Genomic DNA, 26,279 nt, shown 5'->3' on the forward strand with positions numbered 1-26,279 from the left:
ATTGTCTATGCCATTGCACTGCATTTTTTTAAGGTGGTCGCCATCCACTGAACTGATTTTATGATCAGTTAATGGGTCGCGACCCACAGCTTCAAAAACACTGCCTAAGCGTGGACTCGAGTCTTCTTAGTTGGAGGCGACGGCAGGGCATCCTATCAAAGAATCCAGGAGGCAGCTGAAGTGAACCTGGAGAGACTCCTGGGCGGGGGAGAGTTTAGAGGATGTTTAGTTGAAGCCCTGATCGGAGCGCGAGGAGCAGAGCCGAGGCCTGGGAACCACCGTCCAGGCGGCGGAGCCAGGCCCCCGCAGGACTCTGCGGACGTGAGCGTGGCGTGCAAACCAGATTCCCGCAGGGATTCAGCCGCCAGCGGGGGCTGCCTGTCTGAGGCGTGCGCGGAATGGCTCTGCACCTCCGACCTCAAGGGGATTTCAAAAGCTCCTCCCCTCACTCATCCTCCCCCGAGGCCGGCGAGCGCCCACTCCTCCCTTCATTCATTCCACACCTAGCTCAGGGCGAGGCGCGGACTCCCCGCCGGCGGCGCCCCCTGCCCGCCCCTCCCCTCCCCTCTCGCCCAGCTCGCGCGCGCACACAAACTTCTCGCTGCCCCCTCTGCGGACTGGCTGTCTTCGGCCGGTCGCAACTGCACCGCGCGCACCTTGCCCGCGAGCCTCGCGGCGGCCCCGACCACCGCCCGCGCCCCCCAGCCCCGCCCGCGCCCGCCCCGGCCCGCCGCTCCTGCCCTCGGCTCGGCCTTCCCCGCCTCGCATCCGTGCCATCGGCGCTCGATTGCGCGCGGACTCCGCGCTCCGCGGCTCGCTCGCTCGCTCGCGCTCGGCCCGCCGCCCCCGTCCCCCGCCCCCCGCCCCTCCTCCCGGCTCCGCCCGCCCCTCCTCCGCCTCCCGTGCAACTTTTGCCGAAGCCCCCACACACAGCCATGCTGAGCTGAGCTCCGGCCGGGCACTGGCCGCGCGCTGCCCGCCCCGGCTCCCGCCCCACCGCGGACCCGCTCGGGGGCCGCGGCCGCCCGGCCCCTCGGCCTCGGCCGCTGCGCCCGCCCGCCCGGCCGCCCGGAGCCCCGCGCAGGGCCCGGACGCGGCGGCGGCGGCGGCGGCGCCCGGCCCCCTCCCCCGGCGCCGGCCAAGTGAGGCGGTGATGCGGGCGCTGGCGGCCCCGGCTGCGCCGAGAGCGGAGACACAAGCTCAAGATGGCAGATTCCGACTGAGGCTGGGGGGGCCGAGCTCGCGCGCCGCGTTCCCTTCTCCGTTGCCATGAATCGCGGACACCCCGGCCCCGATGGCCCCCGTGTACGAAGGTAAGGGGCGCCCGGCCCGCCGACCCCGCTTGCCCAGCGCCGCCCGGCCGCCGCGGCCCCCGCAGCTTTGTTCTGCCCGCGGCCCCTCGCCGGGCAGCCCCCGGCCCGCAGCCCCCCGGGCGCCCGGCCTCCGGCGCCCCACCCCCGGGGCTTTAACCGGCTCCCGACCCCTCCCCGCCTCCCCCTCCCCTGCCCACGGAATGGCCGGGATCCGGAATTTAACAGGATCTTATTTCCAGGGTGGAGAAAGAGGCGGGGGGGTGGGGGGGGTGCGAGGGTGGGCTACTGCCCGAAGAAAAGAAATTGGGAGGGGGCGCCTGGGAAAAGACAGACCCATGACTGTGCTTTTCATTTATTTGGAATAAATAAGGTGATGCGGTTTAGCTTTCCTCCCCCCCCACCCCCCAAGAAAATTACCTTTAGGGTGATCTTTCCACTCTGTCCCCGCGGCTCCCCTTTCCACTGCTCTCCACTCCCTCCCCACACTCCTTTATTCTCCGCTAGCCTCTGATTTGGGGGGGGGGGTTGTCGAATCGGAATGTATGGGGCTAGGTGATGAGAAGGGGGTACAGAGGAAAAGTCCATTTCAGACCCAGGCAGAACAATGAAATTGGCTAAAAGCTCCCCGCATTAGCGTGTGTAAGGGAAAATGTAGTTTAGGTTTTCAAGTCGCGGGGGGGGGGGGGCGGCCGAGACGTTTTCCTGGGTCGGTCTGGGTAAACGTGCGTGGTGCACCTTCACCTGGCGTGGGGTCATTTTTCTGATTTGACTGTCTTTAGGAAGAAAGAAAAGAACGGAGGGCAAAAGCACTCCACTTCCCCTTGCCCTCCCTCTCTTCAGTCAGTTCTTGTCAGCTTCCAGCCAGAAATCAAACCAGAATCAACTAAGTTTTTACACTTCGGTGTGTTTTTGTGTGCTTGTAGTAGAAGGAATTTTAAACCGAAGGGTGCCCGATTTTTTTCAGTCATTTCATCGTGAAAATGTTTTTCTTATGAAATCATTGAAATAGCAGCCTTTACATACTTTTAGCGTTGGTCCATCTGGCTTTCTTTCGGTTTTGTTCAGATATTCTGTGGATGAAATAGCAAATGAGAGGGGAAAGGGTTTGTGTGGAGCAGAGAGGAGGGGCGGGGAGCGGAGGTTTTAATCCTTCTATAAATCCCGAGAACAGTGCTGGCGAGTGAGACAGGGAACGCATTAATAGTTTTATCTCTGTTACAAGAGGCAGATTTAAAAAAAAAAAAAAACTTATCTGAAAAGAAAATCTGTTATTAGTTCCAGGGCTCCAAATGAATTTGGTTTCTGGATGGAATAAAGTTACCAGTCAGGCCCTGGATAATGAGGCTGTAAATAACCTATGGACTGTAAATATTTTTTTTCAGACTCTCTTAGAAACAAAGGGGCTGTTTAGAAGGCAACAGAGAGATGTTATTCCAGGGGCTTTCCTCTTTGATTCTGAAGAACACAAGGTCCATTTAACCATTCGACAAAACAAAACGAAATTTCTGATCACTCCACCATGCAGAATAGAACGAGCCGGTGGCTCTGTGAACATGCCAGGAGAGCCCATGTCGCGCATTCATTGTTCGTCCGTGTCTATGGGAGGGGGCTACAGTCAATGCTCCCACTGTCTATGGAGTGTTAAAATGAAACAATTTTCTCTTTATTAAGTACCTCCTTGAGACTCCCTCTGCTGGACACTCCGGGTGTGCATTAAGGAGGGAACTTGGCTTTGAATTCAGAACTATAGTAAACGGCTGCTTTCCCTTTTACAAGGGGCTGGGTACGTGGGCTTGGGATGTATTTTGTCAGCTTCGTAAGAAGCCTGTCTCCGAAACTGTGCTGGTCCTCTCCCTATCCTTTCATTCTAAATCCATAGGGAATGTAGGCCATACCCCCGAGGCTAAGACTTGGCACTCCCGTTCTGACTACAGTGTTCTTTCGGTGCATTTCACCAGATAAAGAATTGTGGCTGGGTAAGGTGTTAAGGTTTAAGCATAATCGTGGATCTCAAAGGTCTCAGGAGCTCACTTGTTTTTATTTGCAGGCTTCATTCCCCGTTCCAGATGACCTACCTGGTCACCTCTTAACACCCTGGGTTTCACTCAGTCTTACCTGTGTGCTGTCTTAACTGTTCCTACACTTTGTACCCTTCGACTCGGCTGGAGTTTCTGTGCCTCCATCCTCATTTCCCCAGGCTTCCTCCTGTCCCCTCCTCACCCAGTCCAGGCTCACTGGGCGCAAGCTGAGGCCTGGGTCATTTTGAAGGAGACTGTTGGTCATGCTCTAAAACAGACAGGTGACCTCTATAAAGGATTGTGCTGCTGGAGCCTACATTCACTTAGTGTGATGAGTGCTTCTAAGACTCCGGTGACCTCTTTTTTCCCTCCTTGGCGATATCCGCTGGAGTCAGTGAGCCTGATTTTTTACCATATCCCAGTCAGAATGCATGGGCTCCCTGTGTGTATCCTGAAGGAGCAGGGCTTTTCCTGGGGAATTCGCCGAGAGGATTTCTAATCATTTTCAAGCTACTAAAAAAATGGAACATGGGGTTCTTCTCAGGAGCAGTATAATGACAGGTGAGGCATTTCAGCTGGAATTCAGGAGTGCGCCCATTCCTTTAAATGGGGTGCAGTTGCCCCAAGTTGGGGTACTGGGTGAAGGCCTGAATGCAACAGTGGGGCATTCTGAACTGCCAGCTGTTTAGAGAGAAATGCGGTCTTTGAAACAGGGTATGTTTGATAATACAGATTCATGGGTAGCAAAGTGTTACCAGTCTTCTGCTACTTGCTTTTAAGGTTAGGTTTATAAATAGTACATTCATTTTCAGTAACTTGGTACTGATTAAGTTAGACTTCTTTAAAAAGGTTTATTTTCTTTAGAAAGTTAAACATTTGCCTTGCAATTGTGTTTACTCCATCAACTTGCTTAACAAGGCTTTTTTCAATATGTAGTGCAAAGGCCAGCCACATAGGTCTAGATTGCCATGGGTTCTGAATTAGAGGACCCTAAATCCCAAGTTAATCATGTTCCACTGTACCTGAGATGTGTCATGTCAATTAGTATAGGCTTACACAGTCAGACTTCCCAAAACTCTCATACCGAAATCTCTCATCAGATGGGTCTGAAGACACCTACCAAAATGCCTACCAAGAAATGGATTCTGAATCATCTTCCATTAAAAGAATTTGATGACACATGTTCTAAAATATCTTTTCCTGTGTTTGTGTTTTATATTTTTAAAATGAGTAAGTATAAATATTTTCATTCTGACCACTTTTGAGTAGTGAATCAAGGCTCATTAATTTTACCTTCAATTCCGGACGGTGTGGTCCAGTACTCCAGAGAGACCTGGGTTTCAGTCTAGCTGTATGACTTTGGGCGTGTTAACTTAACTTCTCGGAGCTTTGCTGTGTTTATTGTGTGAGGACTCCATTAGAAGTGAGTACCTGTGAAGTGCCTGGCTGTAGTAGGCATTGTGTTAGTATGTGTTAAATCCCTCTATTTTGGGGGGCTGCTTACAGGCATGATGACTCCAGGGAAAGAATAGCCCACAAATAGTTTAGAAAACCAATAATAGCAACATTTCAATTATTAATCTCCTGCTATTCCTCTTCTAGTTTGGGCACCAGCCACAATAAACCCCCTATGGCCACAGAAGAAAGAGCCTTTTTGACCCCCCTCTGTGACCTTTCTAGATTTCTATTCCCACTGAGTTTCTGCTGGTTTCAGGTAGAGAATTTCTCACACTCTTTGCCACTTTAAAAATGAGGAAACAAACCGTTAGAGCAGAGTTTCAGGAGCTGCAGCTGTGCCACTGTGAAAGTATCCCGAAGTATGAAAGATAACCTTCGCCCCTGACCAGGATCCGGGCCTCCCCCAGGCTGGCCCGGAAAGGGAGCAGCCAGAGGTGGCTCCAAGGACCTCCTCAGAGGGGCGGCAGCCGCCCAGTCCCAGGCTAGGGTCTGGCTCATCGTGCATTCAACATAAGTGTTCTTATAAGAAAAAATTTCGGTGCCTTATGCAAGTTACAGCTGCTTCTAGTCTTTGTATTTAATTTTTTTTTTTTTTAGTGTTTCTTCATTTCTCTTCCTTCCTCCCATAGAGACTAATCTTGGGGAACCACCTTTGAGGTTTATATGAAACAAAGTAGTGGTCAAGAGGGTATGATATGTAACCATTTTTTATTGTTCTCTGAACATGTAATTTGCTCCTGCTTTCTGGTAGTCTTATGATGACGATTCAAGCACTTCAGGTTGCTATCAAAGACGGGATTCAGAATAATGCCAGCCCGACTTTATGTAACCACCAATAGAGTGTGAACTTGAAAGGCCCAAACTCATAATAGTTCCATTTCATATGGCAATACTCTATTGGGGGGAAAAAAAAGAAGAAGAAGAAAACGGAAAAGCTGGAGTATAGGGAGGTCTTTATTTTCCTCTAAAAGAAACTGAGATGCCTGCAGTTCACGGCACTAAGCGTGACTTAGGCTCCGTTTAGTCTGTGTGGCACCCTCCACTCCCATGAGCTCACTGTCCTAACAGGCCCCCGAGGTGGGTGCTGTCACCCCCGCTCTACAGACAGGGCACATCTTTAATGAATTCACTTAAAAGCATTTAGGTAGGGTCCCTGTCTTCGAGGAGTTCAAGGGGTATGGGAAGTGAAAGTCAGAAGTACACATGGGCTCCCCGGACCATGGCCTGACTCAGTATGGAATGTGTGTGTGTGTGTGTGTGTGTGTGCGCGCACCTGTGCGTGCATGTGTGCCAGTTTTTAATTCTTAACATGCTAGTGTTTCTTCACGTGTAAAGGGAAGACCCCATTTCCCTATTTTCTCTTGAAAGATATATTTTTTAGAATTTGGATCAAACAAATATTTCGGAATGTTGGAAATTCCTGTTACAAATTTCCTTAGAAATCACCCTCTCTAATTACCATCTCTTCCTCCTTCATTACTTACATTTTGTATCCTTGTAAATGCAAATATGTTTCTAATTTGCACACGCCACTGGGTGACTTTGTTTTTTGGTATTTAGGGTTCTGTGTTCTGTTGTGAACAGACCCCTGCATCATCCGTGGCTGTTGGAGAATTAATTCCTGGCTTTGCTGCCTGGCTGCGATCTTGTATTCCAGGTGGTTTTGTAGTGCTTATTAGTGAGAATAGAGATTGGGGGTCACTCAGCAGATCTCTCAGGGAGTTGTAGAAGAAAACCCAGCTCTGCCTCTCTGGGGCGTGGAACCCAGGGCAGCAGAGGACCTTGCGGGAAATGTAGTTCATTCTCCTGCCTTCAGGAAGGTGATGTCCGTGATTTGAAATTGTCAGTTCATCAAAACAATTTTTTTCCAGGAAAAGGTCACACTAGGAACCCCCTCAGTAACTAATTCCAGGATTTTGTTAACCCGATTGCCAAGAAATTCCTGGGCCCGCCTGAAATCTCACCTGCCAGCTTTCAAACCTGTTTTCTTTTACTCAGTTCCTTTCTCTAAAACCTTTCATATATTTGAAGATAATAACCGGGTCTCTACAGCTCTTTCCTCTCAGAGCCTGTTCTGCGTCCTCTCTCTCCTCTGAACTGTCTCTGGTTTCTCCACATTAAAAAAAAAACCAAAAAACAACGGTGGTGGTCGAAACCGAATACAGTTCTTTAATAATGGTCTCATTAGTACAGTGTACACAAGAAAAATGACTTCAGGGTTCTTGCATCATTGTGAACCCCTGGAGGGCAAGAACCGAGTCTGATTCATCTTTGTAGCTGGGCAGTTCGTTAAACCTAGTGGGTACTTCATAAATATTTGTTGAATTGACTCTTCCTTTAATATATCTAAGTAATAACTTACATTACACCAGCCCTGGGTTGGTAACTGATAGTTAGCTTGCTCTCACCTCTGTCCTGAGTCTTATCTGCCCTCTGCTCATGTCTAGCCCTCCTTCACCCCAACAGTGCCACCTTCTGCTTGCCTCCGAATGTGCTTGATCACTTTGAATTCACCCCTCTACTTCCAGCTCTTTAGAACCTTATTTATCTCCTACAGATCTGACAGAACGCAGAGGACTCAAGTGTATAAAGTTGAACAGCTCATGAAAGAAGAAAAGAGCACACAAGAATCTTGATGATTCCATGTAATATCAGTTCATCCAGCTTTAGAAAGGACAGTTTGTCAAATTCTTTGCAGATTCTGAGTCAGCTAAAGCCATACCTGTTTTTCCAGGTTCTCTGTGAGGTGTAAGCTAAGTGTTCATGAGAGTGGCTACAAGTCAGCCTTAAGAGCCAGTATTCCTCCCTGTCTTTGGTCTAAAGCCAACGGAAAAGGCAAAAGATACTGATGGATAAGGCCATTCAACCTGTGGCTTTCTGATGAGTGACTTTACCATTAGAAAGTAAGCCAGTGAAATAGTTGCTAGTAAAAAAAAAAAAAAAAAGCAAACCTTGAAAACAGCAAAATAATTTTGTGGTTTTTACAGCCACTTATTTCTACACATGGCATTGAAGAGATTTGTAGTGTTTTGAAAGTGGTCTGTTTTAGCAATTCTTGCCTAACTTCTTTTGCTGTTGTAGGTTCTGATTAATTAAATGCCACTGTGTTTGAGCGGAATTAAGATTGATTGACTCTTGCATGTGCTAATGCTGTAGACTTTCTAAAACCTTTACCATCAAAGAAAGCGCAGTCTAACGTGTGAGTGGACAAGGGCATTTTCCTTCAGGTTCTGCTGCCCATCCTCAGGGAGAGATCACTGCAGAAGCTGCCGTAACTTTGGGTGGAAAAGCACTTTCGGGTCATGCACTTACAGATTGCCTCCTGATGCAGTAAGGTTTGCTTCTGTGTTTTTACCCTTTTCCTCATATCAGTATCACCTCATTGATTCAACCTGTGGAGTTGCTATTCACAATATAAAATGATTTTTCCAAGAGCTTATCATAAGCAAAGTGATCCATCATGCCAGTTCTGTGTAGAACTTTGGGTTTCATAAGGCATTAAAAAACAAATTTTAATGGTATGTGTGCCTGCAGTCCTGTTAAAAGTCCTGTGGTAAGGAGATTTGGAAAACTGGTTTATTGCTGGTTGTGGAAATATATTCTCTCTCTCTCTCTCTCCCTCTCTCCGCCCCCCCCCCCGCCCCGTGAAGAATTTATAGAGCTCTGACAAAAAGCAGCATGTAAATTTTTGAAATTATGCAGAAAGGCAGTGCGTTACACCCTCCTGAGTTCTGTGTGACTGCCCCTCCTCACCAGAATCCAGGCTGATAGCAGCTTCTTGCAGGAAAGTAAATTTCAGGGGAGCTCGTTACAGGCAGAGAGAGAGAGCACGCTTGCACATGCGTTCAGCTTTACCCTCGAACCACTTAAACTTGCAGCTCCAGCACAGTATGCTTACTGTTATGCATTAAGTATGACCTGCACCATCAGGGAAAGATTAATCGATATTCATTATGTTCTGTTAACTGAGACTGGGAGGTTCTCTAATATATTACAGAAATGTTTCGTTTTAGAAAATAGCTAAAGAAACTCTCATTTAATTATACCATGACTTCAGAAAAGGATTTAAGGCTGCCTGAAGGGTTAAATTTCTGGAAGATGGGGAATTAATTTGTGTAGATCAGTTTTGTGGATCAGCTTATTTCCAAGGATGTCGGATAAGTGAGGTACTCCCATACGAAGAGACAACAGAAACAGTCAAAACTCTTGTGCTGGCTTAACAAGGTGAATAAGCAGAGTGCATAATGGGATTCATTTGCAAAGTAATTTTTGCTTGGCTGGAGTGGTAAGCACAAAATAGACCAGCAGACGAGAACGGTAAGTGTTTGGGATCAGTCGTTGAAAGGTTTAAAAGGGGTTCTAATTCAAGAGACATTTTATGGTGTAGAGAAGGGGACCAATGTAATCAAAATGATACTTGAACAAGGTAATTTTTCCTGGCCTGGATATAATAGTGGAATGAGGCAGCCACAGGGTGAGCCATGCTGGGAGGCCGTGTGCTGCCGTGGGAGGTGTGAGCACCGTGGAGGTGGAACGGGGGCTCTGGTTGGGGTCACATAGGAGAACATGCATAGAGCCCTTCTCAGTAGGCCTGACCCCAGCGTTCAATACGTATTTGTTCCTTTTCGCTCCTCCCCACGCCTTATGGCCGTCAGGAAAGCTTGCAGGTTGGCAATATCATGATATTTACCCTGTTTTTCTAAAGAATCTCTTCTTTTTATAGGCTCTCTCACATTCAACATTGAGATCAGGGTATCTTGGGATCTTACCGGGCGCAGCGTAAACCCGGTGGGATCTTCACACACTAGTATCAACCTTTGACACAGGGGAAACTGAGGCCTAGAGCAGTGAAGAGGCTGCCCTGAAGTCCCTGAGAGAGAAGGGAGGAGGCAGAGCTGGGGTTCTCATCCCCCAGGGCAGTGTGCGTAGAAGGCTCAGAGCACTGAGCGGGGCCCTCCTTGGGCTGCGCTTCCAGCTGGACGTCCAGGGGTCGTGGTTCCAAGAGGCTGTCAGAGCCACTAACCTTTTCCCCCAGACCTACCTGTAAGGGAGCTGCTGAGAGGGGATTCTCCTGGGTCCCCATGCAGCCACGGCGCCTTCCTGAGCTCATCTGGAGGGAGTGTTTCCCCCTTTCCCAAGGAAGGCAAGGTCACCTGCTGTCAGTTCCAGCGCTAGAGTCTTCTCTTAGAAGTTGTTCCTCATGATTCTCTGAGAAAGTTCGCAGCTGTCAGCATGAGCTACTTATTAACAAAAATAGAAAAATCACAGAAACCAGTAGAACCGTGATGAGTTTCAGAGAACTTCAGAGTCCCTTCCAACCATTAAGCAGCTTTTTTTTTTTTTTTAATTCTGATCTTCCAGGTAGTTTAGAGTCATTTTTTTCCTCACTGACATGACCAAAACTTGCATCCAGGGGCCCTAGGGAAGGCTGGGTCCCAGGGACCTAGAGCATGTCAGAAGAGCATGGTGCCCAGCCCGTGAGGGGGCGCACCTCTTGACCTGGGGGGACATCCCTCCCCTAGGGGGAGACGGGACTGGGACCTTGAAAGGACGGGGTCCAGGGCTGGAGCCCTGCCCCTCCGCCGTTCTGAGGGCAGTGCTGATAAGGGGACTTCATGCTGTAAAATCTGGGGCAACAAGGCAACTTGAAATGTTTCCTGTTTATACAAGTCATGGCTGGTGATTGCTTCACTGGATATTTAGCTTTCCTTTCTTTCCCTCCTCAACCTTGATCTTATACTCTGCTTGCTCCATAAAGCAGAGTTGATGAAACTGACCCATTTCCTGTTGCTTGCTAAGGTAGCTCAATAACCAGTATGTCCCTCCCACAGTGAAACTTGACTGAGAGCCTAGTAAATCCTGCGGCTTTTCTGTTTCGTCTGTTTGAGCCCTTGAGGTGCACAGCCTCTCCTACTCCTCTCCTTCCTTGATGTCATCTTACCTCTCTGCTTCTACTTATTACTTCCCACTCGTCTGCCCACGGCCAGGCTCCTTAGCCTACCTATTTGTTCTTTGGCTTTGTGTATCTTGGCTGTGTATTCACCTCCACATACTTGCAGGTGTGAGGGTCTAACACCCTCGTTTGGGGCCATTTGCGCCAGGCCCTGTTGGGAGAGGTGGTTCTGCGACTTTGGCATCATCCTTCACCTGGAGGGCTTGTTAAAACTCATCGGGGCCCCGCCCTTACAGTTTCTGTTTCAGTAAGTCTGGGGTGGGGCTCGAGAATTTGCATTTCTAATTGAGAACCCCTGTTTTAGAATGAATGCATTCAGAAGGAAAAATCAGTACCTGTTTAAAATAAGATGGTAGTTGTTTTGATAACAGCTTCCTTAAAGGAGTGAGAGTGGGAGACCTGACATTAGCATTATTTTCAGTTCTCCTGCCCTTCTGTGGCCGAAACTTCCTGAAGCCATAGGACAATGTGCAGATCCAGCCCCTGGCCTTCCTGCCTCTGGCTCAGGAGAGATGAGGCCCCATCTTCTCCAGGGCCTGAGCTACCAGAGTCAGCCAGTCTGTAGCTCATCTGGTTTGGCCCTGGGGTCCCAGAGTAGACTGGGCAGGTATCATTCTCGAAATAATAATATGTCTCCATTAACTAACATAAAGAGCTCTGTGATCTCTGTTTGCACAAGAGGACATTGAGGCTTAGAGATGTTAAGTAATGTGTCTCAGGTCTCTTAAGCAGTGACTGGTAGAGGCAGGGCTTGCAGCCCACCTGATATCAGAGCATGCTCTTCTCTTGTCCTCACAGGTGAGTTGGAGTGGTCCATGCGCCATACAACAAAGAGATACGCGATTAGGATCTGTGGAGAAGGGGACGGACGGTTCTAGAGCGTTAATGTCTGTCACACACACGTCCCCAAGGCTCTGCTGTCCCATTTTCCTCCTCTTCATCGAACAGGATCATGTTGACGAGATGATCTAGCATTTAGTCTGGTGGCTGGCGTACAGGATGGATATAGTAACGGGCAGCCAAGGCATGAACCCCCTTTGAGCAGCAAAACGGATAAAACATCTGAGAACAATCTTACTAAGACCGCTAAGGGGAAAAAAAATGTTATGAAAAGATGAAAACAACAGCTAATGCCTGTCAAGCCCTAGCTGCTGCTGGTTCTGTTGTAAGGTTTCACATGTGTTAATCCATTGAATCCTTGAAGCAGTGCCGTAGGGTAGGTTCATGCTACCTTCGTGCTATACAGAAGCCCAGGAAGCTTCCACGGGTTGAGAGTGGCAGAGCTGACACTGACCCCAGGCAGTCTGGATCCAGATCTGGCGCCCCTGACTTCCAGCCCCAAGGGGGAAGGTCCCCCCAACCCCTTCCTCGATGAGGGAGTAACACTGGGAAATAGGCTCTTCTTTGTTTTTTCTTCAAATGTAGATGTTCTTTGTTTCAATCCAAAATGTACATAAATGTCTTAAAATTTGAGAAACTGACTTCTGTGGGTCTTCTTGAAAGATGAGGTGGTGGGCATAGAACAGTCAGGCCTGAAAGAGGAGAGGAGCCAAGGGGCTAGCTCTACCATGTGTGAAAACAAGCCATAAAGCATCAAATTTGGCACAAAACTTGACAGACCCATCCGTGGGGCGGAATACGTGAGCCAGATTTAAGGCCCTGTTGTCTGTGAGCATTTAATAGATGATGAAGGAGGTGCCACGAAGCAGTGGGCGAAGGGAAACCTGATTTAACAAATGGGAGTGGGACCATATGATAGCAATTTGAAAAATCTCAACGGATATTCTCACCTCACATCATTATACCAACATAAATTCTACGTGATTAAAATGTTAAATTCAACAAAAATCTGTTAAGCACATTCAACACGCCAGGTACTGTTCTGGGTGCTGGGTGTCCTGCAGTGAACAGAACAGACCGAAACCCCTGCCCCGAAGCAGTGTGCATTTGAGTAGTTAAGGGGAAATAATCCGTTTTGGGTTTTTTTTTTTTTTTTTAAAGCTTAAAAGAAATAGAAGTGGATATTTATTAAACCTCTGGAGGAGTTGAAATTTCTAAGCTTAGAATCTGTAGAAGAAATTATAGAGGAAAACATCAATAGTTTTTGTCAGTGTAACATTCCCCAAATGTTTTACCATCATGAGATGTTCCTCAGCGTTGTTCAGCGTAACATTAAGGTGTGTCCGCAATGTAGGATAGATTCTCCAAAGTAGAATTAGCAAGTCAAGGGGTATGAACATTTATCGGGTTCTAGATATGTGCCACTATGTTCCTCCCCAAAGTATTTTTATACTAAACAAATTGAGCCACCTAAAAGCCTTACTACGTTCACCCACCCAGTCCTTCAGGAAGGAAGAGTTCCTCATTACTCTGGGGACTGGGCCCTCTCTCCTCATTCCCAAGGGCTTTCCATACCATCTGTGTATCAGGAACTCCCAAACTTCTGTCTCTGCCTAGATTTCTATTTTGAGTTCCGGCCGTAGAGCCAACAGTCTGTTTGCCATCGCTCTTTGGATGTCCCACAGGTACCACCTTTAACACGTACAAAGAAAAAACGTTGGGTCAGGCCTTTGAAATATGTGCCTTTTCCAGAACTCTTCATTTCCATAAATGGCATCATCTTCCAGCCAGTACCTGGGAGTCATTCTTGACTTCATTTTTCTTCACATTTAATCCATCACCAAGTGGTATTGATTTTTGCCTCCCAAATATAGCCATTCTTGTTTCTCACCAGAGTTACGTTCTATAAAGCTGCCACAAATACTGAATTAGCAAATACTGAACCAGTGCTCCTAGGTTAGCTTCCTGCAAGACTCTGGTCATATTTTCGTCAGCTGATCAATACATAACCTTGTCTAAGGGTGCTTCTGTTTGAGGACACCTTCTTTAATATATATTGTTAATTCATTAATGTGGAACGCACAGGCTGTGGCACTGTTAGCTCGTGCTTGAGTGAAGCTTACCAGCACAAGTATTTTCTCTGTAAGGCACATCACAGCCTTTTTACATTGAAAAACGCTAGGCAGTCCTTCAGCACTATGCTTGGGGGTCATTTTAAATCCCCCAACAAAAACCACACACACAAAAATGTGAAAAACATGGTACTAAAGAGACAGTGGGAAGTATACTTGCATATAGTACAAGAACAGAACCCAGAAGGCAGAGCATGGCCTCATGTGACCTCATCTGCTGGGAACACATGCATCAGGCACGTCTGGGAATGACTGTGAAAGCACCCTCTGAGTACCGATCATGGGATTACAAATAAATTCTAGTGAGTTGGTAAATTCGCAAATAGGGAATCCATGAATAATGAAGGCCCACTTGTATATGGTGAACCTGTCCACTTCTTTCTATACTGCCATCCCCTGGCCCAGTGGTCAGCAAACTCATTCTGGAAAGGGCCACATAGTAGGTTCAGTTGACCCTTGAACGACATGGGTTTGGGGCGTCAAAACGCACAGTCGAAAATCCACGTATAACTTTCAACTCCTCCAAAACTGTATTAATAACCTACTATTGACAGGAAGCCTTACTGATAACATAAACAGTTGATTGACATATATTTTGTATGTGTATTATATGCTGTATTCTTATAATAGATTAAGCTAGAGAAGAGAAAATGTTATTAAGAAAATCATAAGGAAGAAAAAATACATTTTTCAGGACTCTGTTGTTAAAAAAAAAAAAAAAAACCTCGCATGTTAGTGAACTTGGATGGTTCAAACCTGCGTTGTTCAAGGGCCAGCCGAATTTTAGGCTTTGCAGGCCAGCCGGTCTCTGTGATCGCTGCTCAGCTCTGCACTTGTGAGAGCAGCTGTAGACAGCACATGGATGGGCGGCTGGGACTGGGCTCCAGTAAAACTTTATTTACAGAAACAGGCTTTGGCTGGAGCGGCCCTAAGGTAGTAGTTCGGACGCTGCTAGCCTAGTCTAACCCAGCACAGTGTCCTCTCTGGACAGGTCCCGACCTGCTCATCCCCCGTGTCTGTTCTTGAGCCTCCAGCCAATGTCCATGGTGATCTTAAGCACACCTTAGATCTGATCCCTCTCCCACTCCAAGTGTCCCACTGCTTTCATCACACTCAGATAAACCCCAAATCTTGCATATCATGGCTCCAGCACGGTCTCTTGCTGAGTTGTCCAGTCTTATTTTATGCCAGGCTCCCCCTCTTCGCCCTGTCCAGGACTCTCCAGGTCTCTGACTGTCCCAGCTGTTTACTGCTTCGGCACGGTTGCTGCCAGTCTCCCTGCCTGGATCCTCTTCTACCTCTTGCCTGACTCACTGCAGCTCACTCAATTGTCACTTCCTCCTGTGCGAATTAGCTGCGGCCCTCTTCTGATCTCAAGGCACCCTGTTCTTTTCCTTCACAGCACTTAGAGTGTTCAGGTAGCCATTTATTCGGGTTTGGCTTCCACCTGCCTCCCCCCGTTAGACTGCAGGCTCCGTGAGGGAAAGAACACGGCTGTGGAGTGTCCGTTTTCTGCTCGAGGTGCCTTCACACACGTTGCATGCACTTCCTAAGATTTACTGAATCAATGACTGATCGTGCAGCCCAGTCTTGTTTGTACAGTTTTTTGTATGAAGCTACAACAGAGACCTGAAAAAGTCACCCTTTTAGAGAGTACTGTATATCTTTTAAAATTGAGAGTGATGGTTGAAGAGAAAAGTCATCCTGAGAAGTGGATTTGTAAATGGGTGTGAATGTGTCTTTATTGTCCAAGGATGCATTCTGCCAACAGGTATATCCAGTCCCGTGTTTTCTCCCTGGGACTTGAGTGCTATGTTAAGTCCTGCTAGGCTCCCTTTGCTCCTGGAGAGTTTTTGAACTCTGCCAGTAATGTCTTCTCACGGGGAAGTGGGGGTCAAGTGTGCTCGAGGAGGCATTTGGCACCTCTTTTAAAGACTGACTACAGTATTAGTCTGGGGAGAAAGTCTTTGATTTGTCAGAATCATTTTAGCAATAAAATTCCACATTAAAGATTGTTCCCAAGTCATTCCAAGAATCCTACATGCTAGAGATGGGTAGACAGCATATTTTGGAAAGATAATACATCGTTTCTTAGATAGCCTTTTGTAGATTAGCACGGTGAGATTTAAAGCCTATTTAATTTCTTTTCTTCAAATGTATTATTATAGAAATACTACTTCTACATCATACTAAGTGAGGAAATAAAGGCAAGAAAACACACAACACGTGCGTGCACGCGTGTGCATGCTAAGATTACCAGTTATACCTTGCAGGTCTTTTCTGTGCATATATATATATATGTGTGTACATATATATGTACATATGTACACATATATATATGTACAAATACTTTTTTAGAAAGTCCAAGTTAGATATATTAATTACTGTTTTATGGGGCGCCTGGGTGGCACAGTGGTTAAGCGTCTGCCTTCGGCTCAGGGCGTGATCCCGGCGTTATGGGATCGAGCCCCACATCAGGCTCCTCCGCTATGAGCCTGCTTCTTCCTCTCCCACTCCCCCTGCTTGTGTTCCCTCTCTCGCTGGCTGTCTCTATCTCTGTTGAATAAATAAATAAAATCTTTTAAAAAAATTACTGTTTTATAATCTTTTTTTTCAATGAATAGTTTCCAGCCTTGTCTTTCAGTAAAGTTCATTTCATTTAATTCCTTGTCCATATTCAGATTTCCTGAATTGGCTCCCAAATGTCCTTCGAAGCTGGTTTGTTGAAACGAGTATCTAATTGGGGACCGTGCACTATGTCTGGTCGTAACTTCCTTTTCGTCTCTCAGTCTGGCGCCGTCTGTCACTGAAGCAATGGGCAATTACCTGTAGAGGCTCTTACCTTTTCAATCTGTGGGTTTGCTGCTGCTGCTGCTTTTTTTTTTTTTTTTTAACTTATTTATTTGAGAGAAAGAGAGAGAGCATGAGTGGGAGGGGGAGAGAATCTCGTGCAGACTCTGTGCTGAGCGTGGAGCCCGACCTGGGACTTGATCTTACGACCCTGAGATCATGACTTGAGCGAAACCAAGAAAACCAAGAGTCGGATGCTTAACCGACTGCGCCACCCAGACGCCCCTGTGGGCTTGCTTCTTTAGGGCAGTGCTGAGCTTGCTTCTCCATCCCCTTCATTTGCTGTATCTAAAGGTTTCATGGGTTCAAGTTCACCATTTTATGCTAGGATACCCTGGAGGTGATTCTGTGCACTTCATTTACCTTCCATAGACCTCCTATTAGTGAAGCTTAGATTGACCCCCCCGCCCCCCCCGCCCAGCTTAGGTTGTGGTAGCCCTGAACCCTCTACTCTCCGGTTCTGTTTCTCCTTTTGACACCAAAAGTGATGTGTGTGGTGTAACTTTGGTATATAGACTATTTACCAAATCGTTGCACCAAGTAAGTATTGCCCATCATCATACATTCATTAGATTTTGTGAAATGATATTTTTGTAATTCTTTCATTTCTTGTGTAAAGTAGAACTTTCTCTCACCTTTGGGGGCTATCTGGTTACCCTGGAATAATAGTTCCAATGGAAAAGGCAGGATCTTTGCTAATCCTCTCTCCTTAATCATTAATTTTCAAAGAAAGGGATTGGGTAATAGCTTTTTCAAATAGTGAGGAATGAATTTTTTTCTGTCTTTATCATTGTACAAGCATGGGCTTTTATTGATTTGGTGTGTTTTAATTGTTAATCTTTTTGTTGCATCTTCAGGCAGGGAGACCCCTTCTAGCTAGCTGCTGTGATGTTTTGACAGGACCTCCATAAACCCAAAAAGCTTTCTTACTAAATGGCACAAGATGCCCCAAGGCTCATCTTGGACTTTTCATTGGCCTCAGACAATGGTATTAGAGACCACAGTCGGTGCATTGGGGGTGGTTATTGCTATAGAGGTGACTTGTTTCTAGGGAATTTCAGTGGATAGAACTAAAAAATACATACTGTTAAAAAGTTAGAGTTTTGGGGCGCCTGGGTGGCACAGCGGTTAAGCAACTGCCTTTGGCTCAGGGCGTGATCCCAGCGTTATGGGATCGAGCCCCACATCAGGCTCCTCGGCTATGAGCCTGCTTCTTCCTCTCCCATTTCCCCTGCTTGTGTTCTCTCTCTCGCTAGCTGTCTATCTCTGTCAAATAAATAAATAAAAATCTTTAAAAAAAAAAAGTTAGAGTTTCGATTGACATTTCCCTGTGCTTTGACTCAGTTTCCTCAATTTTATCATTGTAAGTCCTTATGTTCTACAGAAAATCTGTATTTCTTGTTTAACTTATAAGAATAAAGTTTTGAAATACCAATATCTATATTATTACAAATACTGAAAGCTACAAAGGAAAGTTTAACACATCTTTGAAATTTTTGTCGTCTTGAGAATGTGTCCAACTAAGAATGTCTAATTAAAAACTGTGTTCTAAAGTACCTAAAAATAATTTCTTCTTCAGGGTGATTGTGTCACCAGTTTGACATATGTTAAGTTCATTTCTTTCCATTTCTTTTCAATTTAAGAAATTTTTAAATTTAGCTTTTTGGGGATAGGGAGTGCATTTACATGACTGAAAGTTCAAAACTATGTCGGTATTAAATCTAGATGAAAGGTATTTAGGGATTTGTTAAGTTATTTTCTCTACATTTCTTTATGTTTGAAAGTTAAAATAATTACATTTAAACTACAGTAGTCTCCCCTTATCTGTGGGTGATATGTTCCCAGGCCCCTAGTAGATGCCTGAAACCATGAATATGTGCTGAACCGTCTATGTGCTATATTTTATGATACATACCTATCATGAAGTTTAATTTATAAATTAGGCACAGTAAAAGAGTAACAACAGTTACCAAGAGTAAAATAGAACAATTATAACAATGTACTGTAACAAGTTACATGAGTGTGGTCTCTCTTTCCCAAAATATCTTGTTGTACGGTACTCACCCTTCTTGTGATGATGTGAGATGATAATATACCTGCGTGATGTGATGAAGTGAGGTGAGTGACGTCGGCACTGCTACGTAGCTTTAGGCTGTTGTTGACCTTCTGACCATAGGTCAGAAGGAAGATTATCTGCTTCTCAACTGCAGTTGACCTTGGATAACTAGAACTAGGAAAAGTGAAATCATGGATGGGGGGAGGCGGCACAACTGCATATAGAAAGATACGCACAATGAGCTTTTGCTTTGTTCCCTCATAGATAACCATTTTTGTTAGTGTCTTGTTAAGTAACCCTTTGAGTCTTTCATTTTGCAGATTCAGATTATGTGTGTGTTATATATGTGCTCTTATTCTCCTTTGTTTACACAAAAGGTAACATACCTTACATGTTGTTCTACATCTTTAACTTCTTTCTCTTAATAATGTATTCTAGCACTTTCCATATTAGTACATAGAGGTTATCTTCAGTCTTTTTTAGGGTCACAAAGTACTCCATTTTGTTGACCTACTATCGTTTATGGAACATTAACATAATCTTGGATTGTGTCCACTCCTCTGCTATTTACAAACCATCTGTAAAGGATAACCGTATATACATGTCATTTCATACTCATGCAGGTGTATCTGTGGCATATAGTCCTATAAGTGGGATTGTATGGTGAGTGAGGACATCTGTAATTTTTTAAAAAGATATTGACAAATTCCTCCTGTTAGAATTTCTACTACATTTCACTTCCACAAGCAATAGAAGAACACACCTACTTCCCTAGAGTTCTACCTACAGAATCTGTTGTCAAACCCTTGGATTTTTGCTGATAGGTGAAAAATGATATTTTGATGTAGTTTTAATTTATATTTCTTTTATAAGTGAGGTTGAGCATCTTTTCATTCGTTTAAATGTCATATATATTTTTGTGTGAACTGTATTTTGAATTTTATACATTTTCCTACTGTGTTGTTGGTCCTTTTTATTTCTAAGAGCTCTTTATATATTGCCTGTGATATGAGTTGCAAATATTTTTTCCCAGTTGGCCGTGTGTGTTTTGATTCCTTATGGTGGTGACTTTGCCCTTCGAAAGTCTGTTTAATTTTGTGTAATCGAAGTTATCTCTTTGTTTGCAGCTTTTGTGTTTTGAGTCAGAATTAGAAAGACATTTCCTATTTCAGGTTTTTAAGTTCCTTCTGGCACTTTTGTCATTTCATCTTTTCCACTTACATCTTGGTTCATGTGGTGTTTATACTCGGGTAGGTTCTGAGGTTTGGAGCCAACTTTGTTTTTTTCAATCCTCAGTTGTCCCAACACCATTTATTGAAAAGCTTATACCCCACAGTATTGTAATGTCTACTTTATTGCGTATTAAATTTTTACAGCATGGGGTCTGTTTCTAGACTATACTTTTTCACTGGTCCGTCTGTTGTCCATTATTGAGGTGTATGCTGTCTTTTTATTTAATATCTGAAAGTTATGGAAGTTCTTCCCCATTGCTCTTCCTTTTCAGAGTTTTCCTCATCCTCCTTGTTTGTTTTTCCATATGAATTTGAGAATCCACATGTCTTGATTTCAGAAAAACCTGTTGGCATTTCTGTTGGGATCACATTAAATTTACAGATTACAAGGTGGAATCTTCTCATCTAAGATCATGTTTTCTTTCCATGTATTCTTTTTGTTTGTACTTTGCTAACGTCTAAAATTATTTGTGTAGAGCTTATGTAGAGATCTCAAATTTATTCTTATAAACAAAGTCATTGTCTTCCAACTGGTCGTTTGCATCTATGAGGATTCTTGATTTCCATGCATATTTTTTTAAGCAGCTTTATTGAGATACAATTCACATAAATCACTCATTTAAAGTGTAAAGTTCAGTAGCTTTTAGGACATTCACAGAATTGTGCAGTCCTCACCACTATCCAATTTTACAACAGTTTCACACCCCAGAAGGAAGTCCTGCACCCATTAGTAGTCATTCCCTTGTCCCACCCTCCCCTCATTCCCTGGAAGCCACAAATCTACTTTCTCTTCTGGAATTTCATATAAATGGCATCATGTGACACGTGTTTTTTTGTTTTTTGTTTTTTAGCATAATGTTTTCAAGGTTCATCCATGCTGTTTCAGGTGTGTCTGTCTTTTTTTATCATAGCCCTCCTTGTGGGTGTGAAGTGGTATCTCATTGTGGCTCTTATTTGCTGGTTTCTTTATGTATTTCATTTCCTTTTGCCACTCCCCCCACCCCGCCCCCAGAGAGATGTCATGAGGGCAGGGAGTGGGCTTTCAATTCTAAATCCCCAGTGCCTACCATAATGCCTGGCAAATATTTGCTAATCAGTAAAGTCTTGTTTAATGAATGATTATCATATTATCATATTTCTGGGCCTCCTCTAGTTTTTAAAGTTAAAATGTGATTTAGCACATATAAGTTAATTTTTATTTTACTCTGGGCAAGACATAATTAGAGGGTGTCCCCCCCCCCCCGAGAAAATCATGTGTTAATCCAACAGCCCAGTAAAGACAATTTTGTATGATATATGGTTTGTGATGATCAGCATTAATTTTTCTTGTATTAGAATGAGTGACTGAGAGTTGCTGGTACATATGTCTGGGAGACTTGTTATCTTTTCAGGAGGATGATTTTAAGCTGTAGATTCTGTTGTTACTGGAGACTACCTGGCAACATATAAAAAATAAGATGAGGACTTAGATAAAGGTGTTCTGGGCCTGGGAACAGGGCGTTTTGAATGAGATCGATCAGCTCACATATATTTGAGAAGTCCCAAGTTTACCAAGGGCTGTGTTCCAGAATTTCCTTTGTAACGTGGCTGCATAGACACAGATCACATTTAACAATAGAAGAAAGTAGTATCAATTAAGATTAAGGTCTCGAGCTGGCCTTAAAGAATATTTAACAGCATAGTGATGCCTGGGTGGCTTAGTCCATTGATCATCTGAACCCCTGGTTTAGTCTCAGGTTATGATCTTAGGGTCTTGGGGTCAAGCTCTCCCTTGGGCTCCTCGCTCAGCATGCAGTCTGCTGGAGATTCTTTCTCTCCCTCTCTGCATTCTCTCTCTTTCTCTCAGATAAATAAAAATCTTTAGGAAAAAAAGAATATTTAACAGCATAGCATGATGTGTTTGTGAGAGAAAGGGGTATATGGGAAAGCTCTGTACCTTCTGCTCATTTTTGCTGTGAACCTAATGTCTGTACTAAATTTTTTAAAAAAGAGAACATAGCCGAAATACCTATTTTTTATAGGAAAAGGGAAATAATTAAATGTCAGAAAAATAATCTTGATTAAGAAATGATTATTTTTCCTTAATGTCAGTGTATGAAGAAAGATATTTTAATCATAAAAATAGATGACAGAGAGAGTGTGTATGTTTGCAGGAGACTTTGGGACACTGTCCAAAGATTTATTTAGAGGCTGACAATCCTGGATTTTTATATCGCCACTATTTTGTTCAAAATACGTGACTTTGAACATAATTGTTACCCTTACATTATTGGGCATGTTTGGGTTGGGGGTAAGAGGGAGAGAAAGATTGATTAATTTACTGATTCATTTCTTCGTTCATTGACTGAGACAGATTGATTTCCCTGAAGTGTCTGGGCCTGAGAGATGGGGAAGGTAGGACATGGGTCAAAAGCACATGCATTTGCTGTAAGGAAACTTGTCTAAAAGGAACTGAGAATTGAGCTGTATGAGACAGAAGCAATGTCTGAAGGGCAGATGGATGAAGGAAAAAATAAGGGAGCTGGGGATCCAACTTGAGCCAATGATTTGAAAGCCACGGGAGTAGATTTAATCAGACGGTAGAGAAGAACATGATAATGCTGAAATCTCCCCACAAATGGACAGTTCTGGAGAAGAGCGATGCCTTGGGAGGAATTCAAGATGAGCATCTTTTGCTGGGCCTGCTGGAGAGTAGGGTCCAGTATGAAATGGACGATTGGACTAGATGACCTTTAAAATTTTTTCCGAGAGTGAAGGTAGTCGTCCTGATAGGATAGAACGTGTCTGAAGGATGTGGTTCCAGCTCTGTTCCTCACACCTCCATGGAAAGGTCTTGATACACACGGTTCTATTTTCTAGCAACGCAAAATGAAGCCTCAGTCAGGCGTTTCTTTGACCTAAAGCCAGGTGACAGCATTTATTGAGCATCTAGCCCGTGTGCTCCTTCTATTGTGGGAGACTTAGATAAAAGAACTATTGTTGAAATGGTTCTGGAATTAATAGACAAGGGCCTAATGGGCCCTATCTCGTCTCCCCAGCCCTTCAGCTGAGGCCTGTTTTGCAGCGTTCCCCCACTTGCAAAGGGCGCCTCCCCGGGAGAACTGGACTCAGATGACAGGCCTCGACCCTCCCCTGGAGCAGGTCGCAGGTTGCAGCCCGCCGCCCGGGCACGTCCCCTCTCCCTGTTTGTGCGTCTGGCTCCCGTCTTTGAAGTCAGATTGTAGCCCAACAGGCTCAGGGCTGCTGCCCTTCTGCTCCTTGGTTACTCAGCGCAACCTTTAGTCTAGGAAGAGTGCCAGTCTTCATTTCCAAGAATCCTATCTCCCTAAATGGGGCAATCTGCTTTAAATGCCTTCTCAACTGGCGCCTTCCCCCCCCTCATGATCGGCATCATTAAAGGAACAGGTCCACCTTTTTAACTGCTTGCACCGTGCTGGATCGGGGTGGATGGCTGGGGCCCGTGGTGGGCTGTGTGCGTGTGTTAGTGTGTATTCATGTGCACCTGTGCACAAGCAGCCCGTCCTTCAGTGCTCACAGTGGTCATTTTCAGAAGTGTGAGGAGTCATAGGTGTGCCTGACTGACTCAGTCCATAGAACATGCGACTCTTAAGCTCGGGGTTGTGAGTTCGAGCCCCACGTTGGGTGTAGAGGTGACTTAAAAATAAAATCTAAAAAAAAAAAAACCCCAAAACCAGTCACAGATATGTTTTACCTTTGCACTTTCCCTATTGTGCTCAACCTAAAAAAAAATGTTTTTTAAAGCAGGCTTGCTACTGTATGCACACGGCTTTTTGTCTCTTGCTGGAACACGTGCACGCTGAGCCGAGAGATACCCCTCTCTCTGCATGGTCCCAAGTCAGAATTTGCTTTTCACTCGTGACATGTGGTATCTTTCTCCACTCATCTTCCCCCTTCTCCTCGTGCACCCCCAGTCTCAGGTGAGTGTCGCTGTGTTCTGCATCTGCAGAGCGGGGGCTGGGCTCCGACATCAGTCCCAGAGGCACGGAGTCTCCCGTGGTCGCTCGTCCTCTCTGATTTCCAGTCCAGCTGACAAGCCAGCCCCTGCGATTGAGCTCCTTTGGAACCTGGGTTTTTATCCCGTGCCACCCGGCTTAACCCAGAGGCTTCTCTCAGGGCACACCTGTGACTGTCGCTCCCCTCTGTCCCACGAGCCAGCCACGGTTTCCAGCCCCTTCCCTCTCAGAAGTCAGACCTGCAGCGGCCTTCAAGGCCCACTGTGCATGAAGCCCTGTGCCGGAGGGTTCAGCTGAAAGCGGAAACCATAGCCAGACCTCCGGGTCACTTTAAAGGCCGACAGAAGGGCTGGGGGACAGCTGCCCACCTGGGCTCTCCTGAGCGGCGGTAGAGACGCCCTCTTGGGGAACACACGCTAGTGGGACGCACTGATCTCCCAGTAGCGAGGACAGTCCTGCACTCTCGTCTGCCTCTTCGGTGCTCCCGGCCCCATGTGGGATGAACTCTGACGTGCAGAGATGCAGGCCCCATGGTGGCAGCGGACTCGTGTTGGCAGGCAGGCCGTTGCGGCGGGGCCAGAGGGTCTGGCGGAGGAAGGCCCCTCAGGCGGCAGCAGAACGGGCGTGGCCGGTTCCGGGCGTGCAGAAGTTAGCCCTGGGCGCTCTCAGGGAGATGCTGGGTTTCGGGCAGCTCAGAGGGGAGACGGATGTGTTTTGGTGCAGAAGGGATAGAGGTGAGTGTGAAAGCAGGAAATCACATGCAGACGCCTCAAGTCATGAGAAGGCCGAAGACAGACCTCACGCACCAGGGGAGGCCATGCAGAGTCGGGCTGTTGGGGGTGACTCGAATATGAGAGAACGTTCTTTTATTTGGCCGTGTGCAAGGTAATTCGGAGAGTGGAGAAGAGCTGGGTGATGCACTACATTTCAGGTGTCTCTGGGACACCTCCGTGGGTGTCCTCAAGACTGCAAGAGGAGCCAGGACCAGGCGGGAAACCGCTGACATCTGGGGGCCATGGCAGCAGGGGGGCGGCGAAGAAGGAGAGGCGTAACAGCACTTGGATTTCAGTCCCGGCTCCACCAGGAGAAGATGCGTCTGTGTGTGGGAGGGGGCGGCTGAGTGGGTGGGCCGGAGAACATTTAAAATAGTTTCCAAGCGTGTGGGTGTGCCCACGTGTGCCTGGTGTCTCTAAGAGAAAAAGCAGATTGTTGGTGACCCGAGCACAGTTGCATTTCAATGTAGAAGCACCATTCCCCAGTCCAGAGAAAATGCGAGTGTACTTTGAAATGGACTAGCAAGCTTCCCTGGGATCCCTCCCTCTCTCCCTCCCTCCCTCCTCCTTTCTTCTTTTGAGGAAGAGCAAGAGCTGTGCCTGTATACTGGTGGAACATTTGGTACTTACGGAGAGTTTCTCATTTGTCCGAGATTAACCTTCTAGCCTTCCTGTGGCTCAGGGCAGCGCCTGGAGAGCTGCACTTGGAGGAGTATTTCAAGGAATGTTGTAGTTCTTATGGCATCTCCCTCATGCGTGTCATTTCTCATTTACCTTGTACCTCCCAAAGTGTGCGGTTGAGCGCCTAGCACTTAATGATGGTAAAAATTGGTGTGTGGTTGGACCTGCAGAAATCCATGTTTGTCCGTCCGTCCATCCATCCATCCATCCATCCATCCATCCATCCATCCATCCATCCAAATAAACCATTCGTCAAACAAGGATCCTTCCCTAAAGGCCCCAGGCTGTCTCTTCCTCCTCCTCTTGGGTAGAACTGGTAACAGCCCAGCCTCCCAGGCCCAGGAAGGGCTTAGCTTAGACTAATCAACGTGGGCTCCTGAGCCGCTAGAAGGAAGGTGAATTGAAGATGATTGAAGGTGGTGGCGGCGTTGGGAGTGACATTTGAACCAAATCAGGGTTCCGCCAAAGGAGAGAGCGGAAATGGCTGTTAGGAAGGCAACTTACGGTGTCTGCTTCAACATATTAATTATTTTCCTTTTTTTCCGGTTGTGTCATATTTTTTAACTATGGGCATTCTCTAAATTTGGCTCTATTTACTATGGTCATTATTTTCATTGAGTTCTGTTCAACTAAGTATACCTCACCTTATTCTACAAATTATGCTTTGTTTTATAGTATAAACACATATACTATAATAACCAGTACACTACAAAAAGAATTTAAGAACAGGAACAGGAAAAATACAATATAAAAGTTCAAAACCAGGAAGAAAAATATCACAGATACTCAGTGAGATCACCTACTTTGCTCTAGCTGAGCCTCCTATCGTCCCTGAGCCTCATAGGGTCAAAGAGAAGGGGGAAATGTGGTCAGTTCAGTAATTCTTGCTGCCGGAGACGGAAGACATACTGAGTCATTAAGAGAAGCAAAGAGTGTTTGTTTATTAACTTTCCCCGCAACGTGGGGCTCAAACTCATGACCATGAGATCAAGAGTCGCA

At 45.9% G+C, this 26,279-nt stretch overlaps 1 protein-coding gene across 6 annotated transcripts in view; it reads left to right on the forward strand.

Annotated features, from left to right (window-relative positions):
* Positions 1-1,085: 1,085 nt before the first annotated feature.
* Positions 1,086-26,279, forward strand: part of HIPK2 (homeodomain interacting protein kinase 2) — a 188,042-nt gene continuing 162,848 nt past the window's right edge. For 3 of the 6 annotated variants that reach the window (XM_087860791.1, XM_087860792.1, XM_045792530.2), the window contains exon 1: positions 1,086-1,313. In XM_087860791.1, the coding sequence (XP_087716917.1) occupies positions 1,295-1,313 (19 nt within the window). In that variant the 5' untranslated portion in view covers positions 1,086-1,294. The remainder of the gene's footprint in view (positions 1,314-26,279) is intronic. The other 3 variants (XR_015723805.1, XM_045792529.2, XM_045792531.2) reach the window with 1 other exon arrangement.

The sequence above is a fragment of the Ursus americanus genome, chromosome 3 (genome assembly GCF_024610735.1).
Source record: "Ursus americanus isolate L20-20 chromosome 3, mUrsAme1.1.p, whole genome shotgun sequence".
NCBI lineage: Eukaryota > Metazoa > Chordata > Mammalia > Carnivora > Ursidae > Ursus > Ursus americanus.